This window comes from Ruditapes philippinarum, unplaced genomic scaffold (assembly GCF_026571515.1).
Source record: "Ruditapes philippinarum isolate M1 unplaced genomic scaffold, ASM2657151v2 ctg1222_1_1_1_1, whole genome shotgun sequence".
NCBI classification, from domain to species: domain Eukaryota; kingdom Metazoa; phylum Mollusca; class Bivalvia; order Venerida; family Veneridae; genus Ruditapes; species Ruditapes philippinarum.
In genome coordinates, this window is record NW_026864020.1 from 236,680 (window position 1) to 252,158 (window position 15,479).

The 15,479-nt window shown below is 32.2% G+C and overlaps 1 protein-coding gene across 3 annotated transcripts in view; it reads right to left on the reverse strand.

Annotated features, from left to right (window-relative positions):
• Window positions 1-11,052: 11,052 nt before the first annotated feature.
• LOC132724130 (equilibrative nucleoside transporter 1-like) overlaps window positions 11,053-15,479 on the reverse strand; it is a 38,124-nt gene continuing 33,697 nt past the window's right edge. For all 3 annotated transcript variants that reach the window (XM_060708944.1, XM_060708943.1, XM_060708942.1), the window contains exons 12-15: window positions 14,771-14,924; window positions 13,131-13,222; window positions 12,732-12,937; window positions 11,053-12,053 (exon numbers count right to left, since the gene is read on the reverse strand). In XM_060708944.1, coding sequence (XP_060564927.1) covers window positions 11,924-12,053; window positions 12,732-12,937; window positions 13,131-13,222; window positions 14,771-14,924 — 582 coding nt within the window. In that variant the 3' untranslated portion in view covers window positions 11,053-11,923. The remainder of the gene's footprint in view (window positions 12,054-12,731; window positions 12,938-13,130; window positions 13,223-14,770; window positions 14,925-15,479) is intronic.

Below are 15,479 nucleotides of genomic sequence, written 5' to 3' on the forward strand. Positions count from 1 at the left end.
TTGGAGACCATACACCGCTATTTCTGCGATGGCACAAAGAAGGTCCCATGATCTGCGGATGTGTTTGATTTTAATTACTGCTTAAGCCGGTGCTAGGGGACGTGGACGGTAGCTTGCAATTACAACTACCGCCCATGAACAAATTAATCAAACCAGGGTCATTCAAATAGAAAGACCCTGCTTAAACATAGCCATCAACGTTTTCTATTTTGTCGTTTTGGATGTTCTATAGGTGATTCTCATTTTCTCTATTATATGCAAAAACATACTTCTCTAAAGATATTGTAGATGAATTCGTTTCGCGAGCATTGCAGCTCTATCATAGTTCTCTCGTTTATTCAGTTATATTCCAACATATAAAACCAGCTATGCGGAATTCATTTTTAGTTATGACACTTTTGAGATTATCAGTACGATTTTTTATATAATGCAGCTATTCATTGGACCCAATCAGTTACTGCTTATAAATAGTGGCAAAGTTTGTTACATCTTCTTATGAACAGACAGAATCAGACATTTTCCCCCAAGCGTATAAAAAGGTGATCCCTCGGAAGCATTAAATTAACATGAAAATTGCAGACTCGGTTGGATCGAGTCTGAAACTGAAGTGCAACTGTCATCAAACCTTGAAAGTAAATGTACATACTGGTCAGATTTCATCTATAGAACAGACATGCCCTTTATACCAGGTTCTTGTATTATTTGCTTTGGCTTTACGTCGTACCAACAGTATAGGTCACATGGCGACTTTCCAACTTTACTGTAAGAGGAAGACCTTAGGTGTCCTTCCGTGCATTATTTCAGGCAGGAACGGGCACCTGAGTAGGAATGCAGACATAAAAATGATTATAGTAAATCATATATTAATGCTATACACTTTTTTTCTGATGATACTTTTTCATCTAATGGAGTATTTGGCAGGTGATATAAGTAAAGAAAAACAAGAATACACTTTATACACTCACTATGATTAAGATAATGAACACAAAACAAAAATAATTCATTCTAGACTCAAACTAGGATGTACAGCATAACCGCCCCTTATTAAGAGTTACTTCCCTTCTGCACTAAAATCTAAACATACTAAATAAGGCTAAAGAAGTAAAGTATACACAAATACAAATGGTAAAACATGAAAGAAAAAAATCAATTAAAAGCATTAAAGACTTATATACTGCTAAGGCCCATTATGCCCTAGAAATGCTTATATTTCCAAAAAAAGCTTTTTTATTTTTGGTGTCTAGTCATAGTTTTCAAAAAGTTACTTACTGCGCCAACTACCTGAACAATCTTTTGCTTCTGTTGTAATCGATACAGTGATTAAGTATTGTGTATGGAAGTCAAAATACTACATTGTGTATATTTTGCTACTATTATGACAAATATTTTCACATTCAGCACTACTTTCTTAGGTGATGAGCATCTAAATTTGCTCTAAAACCATTATTTAAACCTGATAAAACTCTTGTTTTTTATTCTAAAGGAGGAAAAAAATATTCATTTCTGCGACATAATGTGCCTTTAAGGTATGAGTATATTTAATAGCAGGATATCTTTAAATCATGCCGGTCCTTTCACTGTATATATTCTTTTCAACTACAAAGTTTCAAATTCAAATGAGCCGCGTCACGACAAAACCAACATAATGGGTTTGCGACCAGCATGGATCCAGACCAGCCTGCGCATCCGCGCAGTCTGATCAGGATCCATGCTGTTCGCTTACAAACCCTATAACAAGTAGAGAAACTGATAGCAAACAGCATGGAGCCTGATCAGACTGCATGGATGCGCAGGCTGGTCTGGATCCATGCTGGTCGCAAACGCACTATGTTGGTTTTGTCGTGACGCCGCTCAAATACAGGTAGGTAAAATAACTGTCCATACAAAAACCTGTCTGGCATTGATCATCAACATAACTTCTGTCAAAAACATAACACTTCATTTGAAAGGAAGTTAACTTTTACAATTTCATAAATTATATCCCTTTTTCAGATTACAATATAAAGAATATTATGTTCAAATGTTCTATTTTTATCAATGTAAAGACAGGCTTTCCCTCCTTTTTTTATAGCAAATCAAAACTTATTCTTCTTTACCTCATTTCGTTCCAATATACTATCAAGCATCAAATAAATGTATAAGGGGCTGAAAAAGGGAGTTGAAAGATAATGTAAAATCACTTTCTTTTGAGGAAAAATTATTGTCCGAGTTGGCTAGTTATGTTGAGAAGTAGGAAATTAATTTGGATTTTTTTTAATTACAATGTTTTCATTTTTATACAATAAATCATCCTAATAATTAGACCATATAAAGGTAGAAGTGTAATAACTTATAAGCTTGAAAAAATCTAAATCTTGGGAAAGATTAAGACAAAAAAATCAAACCAAACATATATCATACAGGTTACAGTTCATTGATCAAAGCATACATGGAATCATTATATAGTAGGAAATATTTACAAATGTACACAATTGTTCATCATTTTCAAAACAAATTTTTTTTATCAATAACAATAAATGAAAGTTCAGTATATCAGTTATAAAGAAATGATAAATGAATCTTCACTGACATTTTTGGAAGTTTTACAACATGTATAATATCATTTAAGATAGGATTTTCTACCTAGTGAAGAAATATCCTTGGTGCTTTAACAAACCATGTCAGGCATGAGATCTTGAAAAAAAGCCCTGATGGTATTTTTAAAAATCTACTTTAACTGATATTTGAGCATAAAAAGGCAGGAATGGGCATTTGAGTATATTCATAAACTTCCCATAATCTAGCTGGACAGCTTTCTGTAGCCACCCCCCCCCCACCCCAAAAAAACGCTGATTCAAATCCTGCAAGGGGTAAGCGACGCAAAATCAGAGACATATACCTTTTCCCTGCAACATACAAAATTCTTTCTATACTATAAATAATAAAACTGCTGATTTCAGTGTACCTATTTATTTCCCGCCTAAAAAAAAGCAATGTAAAAATAAAATTAAAAATTGATTCACGTAAAGTATGACTCACATTATATCTCTTAAATATCTTGTTCTGTACTGATTTAAAATAAATGCAGCCTAAAAATAAACACAAAAAAAAACAACAAAAGAACTGTGAGCTTATCTGCAAGAGACAATCAACTACATGTAGCTTCCCTGGTGAAATGTTTTTTTAAATACATATACAATAAGCAGGACCATTAAAAAGCTGAGACAGTAAAAATTGAACATGTAAACCATAGAATCAGTGTACAATTTAAAATAAAAAAAAAAAATTGGAAAAAATCACTTTCCTTGGTTAATTTTATACAATAATTCTTTAAGCTTTCTGCAAGCCTTTTGAGCTTAATTTAAACAATTTAAAATAATTCATATAAAATATGACTTTCATATAAACATATGGTCAGAAATGATGCATTCCTAGTGCTGGGATAATGAAGAAAATGTTTCATGGCTGATTATATTAGTTATGAAGATTTCTGACAGGTTATATGGCCAAATATAAAAAGCTGTACACATATATAACCAAAACTGTAATGCAAGGGTTATATCTTGCCCCTCACCGCTGTGGGTTCGAATCCCGACAGGGACTTTGGATTCTTTAATGTGAGGAAGCTATCCAGCTAGCTTACGGAACGTCGGTGGTTCTACTCAGGTACCCGTTCGTGCCTGAAATAATGCACGGAAGGGCACCTGAGGTCTTCCTCCACCAGTAAAGCTGGAACGTCGCGATATGACCTATACTGTGTCGATGTGACGTAAAACCCAAAACAAACAAAAAACAAACAAAACAAGGGTTATATAGCATACAACCATTTATATGTGGCCATATAATATAAAGACTTGATAACAAATTTATAAAACAGCACTACTGCTTTCTTTTATTCAAATGGAAATCCATAAATATGCAGGATAAGATAATATGAGCTGTGTCAGGACAAAACCAACAGTGCGTTTGCGACCAGCATGGATCCAGACCAGCCTGCGCATCCGCGCAGTCTGATCAGGATCCATGCTGTTCGCTATCAGTTTCTGTACTTGTTATTGGGTTTGTAAGCGAACAGCATGGATCCTGATCAGACTGTGCGGCTGGTCTGGATCCATGCTGGTCGCAAACCCATTATGTTGGTTTTGTCATGACATGTCTCATATAAACATTAAGACTGTCCAATAAGATTAACCGCTACAAACATATAGTCGAGAGAACGCCAGTAAGTAAGTAAACATACAGTTTCATAAGATGATGTTTTTTCATAATTCTGCATAAATCAAACTGATTCAAAATATATCTATAGCTGCCATATATTGTATTTTCTTGCTGAATTTAACATAGCCGCCTAAAGCAGCTTTTGTAAATTCAACAAATTTATAATGTCTTTTAATGCTAAAGCAAAGCATTCAAATGACCAGGAACACAGAACACTAATAAATGATCAAGGTCAGCTAAATGCTTGCTTTACAAACAAGATATCAGATCAGTTTAATAGTAAATAAGGTATATATTGTAACCAAGCTACAATGGAAATAAACATCATATAGCAGACATTTTGTATAACATTTTGTAAACATTTCTTAATTCAAAATATTATTTCAAATTAAAAAATAAACACATTTTTTGCTAACAATTTTATAGTAATTAAAATGCTTCACTATCAAACCATTGTCGCATATTTACTTACTCAATATTAATATCAAAAGAATTGACGCACATTAAAAGTATAAACAATTAAAACAAATCTATAAAATAAATTTACTTGGAACACTTTTGTCGTTTTCATTGAGGTATATTTCATTAACCATGTGACTAAACAATAATTGTTAACTAGGCACGCACCTATTACAAAATTATATAACTTTATTATAACTAAAACAACACAAGGCAGTGACCAACCAAAATTCTTAATAAAATATTTGGTACGGGCAGAGTTTCTTGTACCAAATAAAATACAATTTGAGGAACACAATTGTAAGTGAATGCCCTCTATAACACTTTAAAACTTTCAAACAAATATCTCAGTAACACTAGTCTATAATCCATACATCTCAAATTCAAACTATGTTAAATCAGTACCGTTAACATGAATATGTTTAATAAAAAAAATTTTTTTTTTCATGTCCATGGCAACATTGTGAAGAATTTTTTTTAGCAAATCAAGTTTAACTGCCCCTAACAATCCCCAAAGTCATGTACGAGGGGTGATCCAAAAATTCGTGGACACCCTGCATAAAACAAAAAGTAATAAAGCAAATCACATGAAATTCTATTATCTTATTAAGTGAGCATATGTTGGCAAATTCTCAAAATATTGTAAAGATTGTACAAGAATTAACGATTCTGCACCAGTTTATATACATAGACATGACAAAACGCGGCGCAGCTCACGACGTCACAAACGACGTTATGCTATCATAGGAAGTAATCTACATTACCGTTTTGCCTTATACTTTTCAAAGTATTCCCCTTTAACCCGCACATATTTTCATGGCGGCGGACCCAGTCTCTAAATGTACTCGCATACCATTCCTGGCTGAATGATGACAGTATGCATTGGGTGGCTCCTCTCAACTCGTCCAGATTGTCAAAACTGGATTTGAAAGGTCAGCTGTGTGTCCCGGCCACGGTGAGCAGAATGGCATCATACACATCAAAACAACGTTATCATAACGTTTCTCGCAATTTTCTTTGTTTGCACAGGTTTTACATGTGTTTAAATGAGATGAAAACGTTTACATCACAGAGAAAAAGTAAGCTGCGCCGCGATTTTGATACTTAATGTTTTGATGTTGTCATATATAGATAAAAAATGCAATTGGTGTTTTAAAATCTAGTCAATTAATTAAAAAAGCATTGATTAATAATATCCAAAGAGTTCACCTCGGTAGGACGTCACGTTATGGAGATACACACATTGTCCACGAATTTTTGGATCACCCCTCGTATATGCATGTAATTGTAAGATATATGGCCATCAATCAAGTTGAACTGTTCCTATATGTATATATACCTAACAATGGAAGTCTTGCACTTCTATTCTTTTAAAAAAAGTAAATCAAAATTAAAAAAATGTACCATATTCATATGAAATGATAATTCACATACACACCTGGAATTCTTCACATTATCACCTGGAATAACTTATCAGATCAAAGTAAAACATTGTTAAACAACTTAAAAAGCAAATGATTAAAAAAAATCCACATACACAATAAAACCCCAAACAGAAATGAAAAATACAAATTGATTAATATGAATCTCATACATGGATTGTTTGCATTTTTAAAAATAATTTTTCAACATTTTTTCCCCCAAAGTCATATATTTAAAAAACAAATCTCTCAAAAACATGTAGTATAAGTTATTTGAAAAACAATACTTTATATAGTATTCAAACAATGAAATACTTGTAGCATAAATGGGTCATTTAAATTTATCTTTAAAAATAAAATTCAATAAAATTAAACATAGTAGGACATAGATAGTAAATACTTAATAAGGGAATATATTTAATAATAACTTGTAAAATCCACATAAACGCAAATAAAATCATTTCCAATAGAAGTTCATTTTATAAGAAATACACACAAAAGAAATAATTCAGATCTGAAAAACATTATTTTTTCATTTTTTTTACCAAAAAATTGAAAACTGAAACATTGAAAAAAGAAAGCAGCTTGGTTCATGGATTTACCTTTCTTGTTTGCTTAATTAATAAAGCATTAATTTACAACAGTATTTAACTTTAAGTTCAAGACTAGTCCGCATTAATCAACATAAAGAGGGTTAGATATAAGCATATTTGATTTGGTTTATATAGAATTTATTTTAGATTATGTAAGAAATTTATAAGCTTATACACATGTTCGAATCTGCTCATGGAGCCAACCAGTACTAAGCAAAGAGTGTAAGGTTTCTTGCTCAACAACAGCTTCCCCCCTCCCAGGGTTTGAACCCACCCATCTTCAGATAGCCATCCTTAGATTAAAAGTCTACCGGCACGTTAACCACTCAGCCATGCTGCCACTCGATGTATATTACATATTTGATTTACAAGTTCATATTCTACAGACACTGCAAGTTTATTGTAATTTACCTTTAGCCATACCCTGCTGAAGTTATGCAGTTGACTTCTCCAGCTGTAACTTATAAACAATTCATAAGTTAATAGAGCAATGCCAACATTCAAAATAATAAAATTGTACAGTCAAAGAGCCGTTTAAAATTGGGTCATACCACATGCACGTGCATGCTGGGCTGACTATATTAGTGGTATGAGTCTTTGTTTATTTATTATCACTGCTAGTATAATGTTTCTCTAACACCAATGACACAAGTGATCTACGAGTTATATATTTGTATGAACTCTTACTAAGCCCCAACTTATTTTACAGTAGACACATCACTAAAATATTGATCACAAAAAATCTAAATGAGCATTTCAGCATATGGTTTGAAGAATATATGTTAAATTTAACCTGACTAAAAGTACATTAAGAAAATCATACAACAAATCAATCAAGTTAAAAATGCAACATAAATTTTTTTTTTTTATATCTATCTTTTTTTATACAATAAACTAAAGATGATATATATACAATGAATTTGTATTTTCAGTAAAATTGAAAAAATCAGCCCTGAAATTTTTGCAGATTCATTGGTCCATTTTTGTAAGGTATAATCTTTCTGATGTGTACATAACTGGATAACATGTGTTGTGCATAACCAGATTACATGTGTTGTTCAGAATTTGATAACATGTGTTGTATATAACCAAGGAATGTGTTGTACACAGCCATATAACATGTGTTGTTATATAAATAACTGTGTAACACATGTTGTATATAACCATGGTACACAGTCATGTAACACGTGTTGCAAATAACCATGTCAGGTAACTTATGTTTAACACAACCAGAAAACAATATAATGTTGAACATGAATAGACAACACGTGTTGTATATATAACCAGATTACATGTGTTGTTCATAAACGGGTAACATTTGTATATCACCAGCTTACATGGTGATATAAATCATAAATAAATTACAAATAAAACTCATAAATAAATGCCTGTTACTAACAGTGTAAGGAATTAAAACAACAAATAAATTTAAAATGAATCCCTCTGAGCCAAACACATTTTGAGGGCTGTTCACAAAACTGTTGTAAGTCCGTCTATATTTATAGAAGTTACTGCAGTTTTGTTGTTAACCCTCCAAATTTGTACATAAATGATGATGTTGATGATTATGTGGACTAGTCATGTAAAAACATGTGTCAATGTTAAACGTATATATATTCTGTCCTAGTACTTGTACCAAGATCTCACAAAATTCTCTCTAAAATACTGATTACAAAAATTTGTAGCACATGTATAATTATATAGTTCTGTGTTTACGGCATGTGAACACGACTTATGTCATATGGTGCCGAAACAGGAAACATGATTTTAGCAACAATCTTCAAAGAGTTCTGTGATGGTGACTAGTGAAACATACATATTTATACATATAAAGAAAAATTAGGTAGCTCAAAGTCTGTGTTGAAGGAAGAAACCCTCCTCTGGAGGGCATGAAATAATGCATAATGGAAGTGAATCAATATTCCTCGAGCTTATTCCAACTTTTCAACTTTGTACATAAACTTAATTTTTAGACAAAACAGGAAAAGAACATGCTCATTACTTTAATCAAACTCTGCATTGAATTAAATTACTTAAATAGAGTCACACCAGTATAAAAATATGTGTTTTGATTGAAACTTGATTTTTCATCGCATTTTTTGTCTTGATATCACTTCACCATTCTATGTTAAAATTTACTCAAAAACACATTTTAGGCATAATAACAGAGTTCATACAAAAATTAAAGAAAATAAACAAACTAAACCTATTTATATCACTTTGAAGTCATGGTCAAATATGTAAATACAAAATTAAATTCCTCAAAATTCACTTAAATATATAAATAGCTGGTAAAAAATAATTACGATGATTTTTGTTTGAGGATAAATTAAATATAGCACATGTCATCAGAATATAAATAAAATCTTCTTAAAATATGTTAAGGAACAGCACTCCTTTGCAACATAAATAATAGTTGTAAATTTTTTTATATAAAACATGACCTTCTGTATTAAAGAGTAATTAAGCACTTTTAGGATTGTTTACGCCATCCAAGTAGCCTCCCTTGGTGTGTATATGAATGTTGAATAACAGTATTACACCCATGCAGCGGTCATACCTATAATGCAATTTGTCTTCACTGATTTATTTGTCACTGTAATTTCAATGCATCATGAGAATTGTCACACCCCTGATGCTATTCTTTTTACCTCCCCTGTGTTATTATTACCTATGCCATTTTAACCTCCCCTGATGTGTCATGGTAAACTATCCCTTATCACCACATTGCACCCAACATCCAAGAGTTTTTTAGGGGGTTGGGTTGGGTTGGCCTCCCATCGACACTATTAATCAAGTAATATAGTACAATTACCATCACTAAGTGTCATGTACTTGAGAGGTGTGTTCCTGTTATAGAATAGATGAATTCTGGCTTACTTTTTTTAAGGACACAAAATTAATTAGAGTAAGAAATTTACTTTACATAGCTTTACTTCATCTAGGTGTAAATTGGTAACAAGAGGGCAACTTAGTTATGTAGATCATAATATGAGCACCCTTGGAGATTGATGACAATCATGTAGCCCAGCAAAGGTGAAAAAGCTGTAAAGTTATTGAGGGTGCCATGTAAACAGAATTTTAATGTGACATTATGCCCAGTGGGTGTACAAGTCAAATTCAAAATATAACTTTAGACTTTGCCAAAATTGTTTTCAATTCCATAGTCCAATAACCTAAGTGACTCACAAAAAATTCTATAAATGTCCTTCAGAATGTATTGTTAGCGTTCAACAGATAAATTAGTGGGACAGTCTTTTACTACTGTTATTATTATTATAGAGGCATTTCCTGTTTTCTATATATTCATTCATAATACTAGAACATGTACGTCAGCTAAAGCTTAAATCAAAACAAAAACAACAAAGCTAGGAACAAAATAAAAACCAAAACAAACAAAAAAGACATAACAAAACAGAACAACTATGGTTAAATGCCACACTGTTGTAAAATGTTATCCTGATGTTTAATAGTTTACAACTCTTTTGCTTCGAACTTTCAAGTTTTTGTTCATTAACTACACACTAACATTGCATTGGTCATTAACAACTAGTAACAGTCATCCTGAAAACATGATTCTTAAATCAACACAAAAAGGATAAAAATAGCAAATCAACAACAAAAACACTTCAGTAAGATTAAAGTACAATTCTCACTCAATAATACATGTATTTACAAGGAATCCCTTTTTCTAATTCAAAAAGAAAGAAAACCGGAAAAAACAAGACAACATAATTTATGAGATAACATAGTCTAAAATTGTTACTTATTTTATTCACAGAGTATCCTTGTTCACAAGTCTGAGGCATTTAACCCATAACCTGCCAGTGCCAAAACCGCTTAGTCTTTCCCACTAGTCTAGAGCCTGGCCTACCTACTTATCTGTGAGGTCCGACCTGGCTCTATACTGTTGGTAGTATGTTTTATTTTTGGACTTTGATATTGAAATCCCTGAATTATCAAATACACTAGTCCAAAGCACAAATTTAGCAGTTTAAGAGAGAAATGAAAAGTAAAATATAGGCTAGTAAAAGGTTAAGTAACAGGTCAAGAAATTTGGAATACAGTATGTTCTTTTGCTCCATTTACATATTCTAGCATCATCCATAATAATCAGAAATCAAAAATGATTTTGAGAACACAGATTATAAAAAATCACTTTGGCAAGTTTAATTAGAAATAACACATATTTTAGAACTTAGTAATGCCATCTTATGATATCTGAACATTTCAATATAAATGTATATATATATATGAGAACACATTTGTGATGGTTCATGACAATGCCAACAAAATAAGCAACCTTGTAAGTACCAAATCATCTTCCTTATGCTGAATTAAAAAAAAATGCTATGAACACGATACTGTCAACTATTGACTTCGTTTTTCTTGTTAATTGATATTTCTGTTACAAAATCAGTTCTAATGGTCATTGACAAAATATCCTATTATCAAAATCCAATAACCACTATCAGCTGCCCTTTAAAATCATTTTCTTTGACCACATTGGTATCCAAGGACCACAATGGTGCCCCCCCCCCCCCCCCCAATAAAAATTAAATCAACAGGCGATGTTAAAGTTTACGTATATCACTTATGAAAATGACAGTAATTGATATTCAACTTTGTATAATTGTCTGTGAAATGTTATGAAAGGTCAGATCTAAGTATAATTTGTGTCAATGTTACACATACATATGTAAATTAAATTACATGTTCTTAACTATACTAATAACAAATTACATTTTCTTAACAATCTTAACTATCATGTTAACAGCTACGTATACTAAGTATCAACTAAAATAATCTTCCCCATGACAGCCTTTGTTTAAGGAAGGAGGGGAGTTTAAACATAGCAATTTAAAATAATCTTTCATGAAAAAAATAAAATATTTTGTTCTTATAACAGGTAATAACCAAAACAGGTGCTCTCTTCTTGTTGTAAATGAGATTGACTAATCAAAATAAAGACTACCGGTAATCAACATGAGCAAAACAATAAATTTAACTTCCCTAATTTTTCAGATAGGAATATCACAAAGTATTTCTTGATCAATCAGTATAAATGCAATACAGATATCTTCAAAATCCTCAATTATTGTATTTTTCAGTTTATTGTAATGACTTAGTATCTAGCTTTGTAGATCCAACAGCTTAACAAAGCTCTATACAACGTTTCAATAATTTACAATTCATCTAAAAAAAAGAAGACAAGTCCAAAAAAAAAAAAAATAAATGTGCGAGATATTTTTATCAGAGATCTGGTTGAGTGGTTACTAGTCTCTGTAACACCAATGACAAGTTTACACCGGAAGTGATTCCAAGTACGAGGAAGAACGCCATCATCATACCGGCTTTACCCATCATGGCTGGTTCCACTTCTCTGTAAATACAGGAACATATGATGGTGTCAATATATCAAGATGGCAATTTTGTATTTATGATTGGTAACACTTAAAGAATATAAATATGTGTAATGAAATCAATAAGTAATAGAGCTATGCATGTAAGTATATATATATATATGGGTTTGGGTTTTACATCACACCAACACAGTATAGGTCATATGGCAACTTTCTAGCTTTTTGGGTGGAGGAACACTTCAGATGCCTTTCTGTGCATCATTTCACCTCAACAGCTTTCTGGCATGAAAGAACACGAAATGGCTTGCACAGCTGGAACCTACAGCATTGGAAGGCAAGAGGCAACCATAACCACTCTGCCTAGGACATTTATTTCATGCAACTTAAGTGGGTTTTTTAAGTCATTTTACTGACTTTTACTCTGTAACATCAATGCTCCCCTTTATGACGTTATCACTGTTATCATGTTAAAATATATTTCTGTACATTTTCTCAAATTTTAACATGAGGTGGGCAAATATTTATGTGCATCCCATAGTCATGTACTTTTTACTGACTAAATTTCCATTAATTCTTTATCCACATTCAAATACAGTTTGGTTACAGTGAAATAATATTTTGATAATTTCACTGAAAATGATATTTTGATAATTTCACTGCCTACTGAAAAGCCTGTAATAAAGATGGCCATTGCTTACTTTGGTCCATACATCATAGTTAAACTGCTGTAGTACCCACTGGTGAAAGCCATGATGATTCCGGCAAGGATAAACACTATGTCGTTTGGAATTAAAACTGGGAACCGACGCTCCACCCCAAATGGCTGATAGTTACAAAACACATATATTGGAATCAAGACCAATGCTCGCAACACGATTGGGATCCAGACACGTTTCGGACCTGGCTGCAAATATATATATAAACAAAATGAATTAAAAATAATTTCACTGACAAATAAAAGATTAAGCGAAATCCAACTGTGATAAAGAAACAATGTAAGTCAAAAAGCTCTGGATTTTAACACCTACTTTACCACATTTTTTTTTAAATATAAATTTGATGATTTAATTTTGATCATATAAAAGACAAAAACATACCCATCTGATATATTCGGATGTAAGATTTCCCAGGAAAGCGAACAAGTTAAAGCTGAGGAAGGTAAATATAGAAACCCAATAACCTTTCTTTTCTGAAAAGGAAAAAAAACAACAAGAGTTTAGGTGGCATGTAAAAATAAATCTACTACCTGATGCTTATTTGGAACAGTTGTGTCAGCAACCCATACTCTGTAGTAGGGGTGTAACAATATGGCAAAAACCGTATTGCAATATATTGCCATTTTGCAGAAGCGTATTGCAATACATATTGTCGTGAATATGTTTTGATTTAAAGATTGGGTAACAATAAACATTATATATTATTATAAGGGGAAACTTAATAAGAATGTATGGACTAAATAGAAAGTGAAGTGTCACACAATTTGATAAACAAACTAGTCGCGTGTGACCTTTCACATCTGGGCCGCTTATGTAATTTATGCGACCTCTTATTGACTTTTAAGTGTACTAGTTGTCGGATAATTTTATCTTATGTTGGCGCCGATAAAATTCGCCAATTATATATTTTATGTGAAATTTGTACAAAATTAGAAGGCAATTAATTTGATAATAATGATTTTATAAAATAACGGTTTTCCAAAAATCGTACTGTGGTACGATTTTTTTTTATCATATATCGGTATACTGATAAACCCTTACTATGTAGGCTTAAAGTACCATTCCAGGTAATTTCCGGTATAGTAATAGACAGATGTGTCTTCAAAATTGTATTTGTATCTGTTATGCATCGGATGATATTTGCATTGGTTGGTGTTAACAATGTCACACTACTCCAAATAAAACACCAAAAGCACCTGAAAGGTGGTTACAATAGGCACCACATATTTTCCACAAATTTAGGCAATTTTACAATGTAAAATTCTCCAAAATGGGTAAGGTACATGTATTTTTCCCCAAAATGTCCAAGAACAGGCCAGAGTTTTCACAGGCTTTTATAAAGCTAGCTGTCAACATTTCTATACAAGTCAGTCTCACACCTTAAGGTCAATTAGTACAAGAGGCACATCTTCCTTTAACCAATAATGATGTAACGCAGCCATTCCTTGTGTGGAAATTAAACCACAAAAATAAACAAGTCTTCAAATGCTGTCAACAGTGACAAGCCTACACCATCAGTAAAATAACCTGGTTAATCTGTATTTTCATACACTGCTAATTATGGCTCTATTATTTCATCTATTTGGTATCAAAATCACCATCAAATCCTTAAACAAGGGAAACAACTTAATTCAATTTCTAATAATGTCATTATCAAATTTGTCTCCCTTGGAAAATTACTTCTTTGCGTCAAATGTTAAAAAATAAATCATATTTGACTACCGTTTTTGCTCTCCGCTATCTCTATACTATCATTCTTTATAAATGAGCAATTCATTCTCAATATTATCCATTATTAGTAACAATATCATAACTAACCAGAAATGTGTCAGACAAGGATGCCACCACATATCCATGCCAGCTGAAATGACCCAAACTGTTAAAGACGCTTCAACTTTTATTATGTTGATTTAGAAGTTTTAGAAATACCCTTAGCTTATAATGGTCTATTCCAAATCCCAAGCTGGTAAAGTCCATTCCACAAAGTCAAGGGAGAAAAAGTTAAGATTATTAATTCTTACCAAATTCTTCATTGAAGAGTACAGTTCTGTACACTTCAGTGCCGTTGTCATTTGTGAATGGTTCCTTAATCATAGCTACATTACTCTGTATGGCCGGGAACAAAATGAGGGACACACAGAATGTCAACCATACACCAAACAACTGGAGTTTGATCTGAAATTTACACAAAGAATACAACTTGATCAAGACAAAATCTAAGCCAAAGTAATCATCACTCAAGATTTTGAAATAACTTTCTACTGTAATAAATCTTTGATTCATGTAGTTTTAAGGTTAGATAGATAAAATGGAAGTTTATAAAGAGCTCTGCTGGGGAGAAAATCTTAAAAACATAAAATTTGAAATCTTTACATAGTGAAGCACATAAACTGGAAAAATCTGCCAATGATAATTAGAAATAAACACAGAATTAAATTGAAAATCCATAGTTAGTGCAATCCCTAGTCCGATTTGAGTGAAAAGCGTTGCAATACTTTATACTTTAGAGTTATTTTGCACAATAAAATCATATTCTGGAAAAGTCGGATGAGGAAAATGATCAGAAAATTTGCAGGTAAGTGTTTGGTTGAGACCTACATCAAATGGTCCACAAATCTCCCAAAAAGTATTCCCAGTCTCCTCTTATCAAAAAACCTCAGTAGTGTCCCTTCAAGATACTATTCAAATATAAAAGAAGCTAGTCAATTATGATAATTGTGTTTTTAGCAT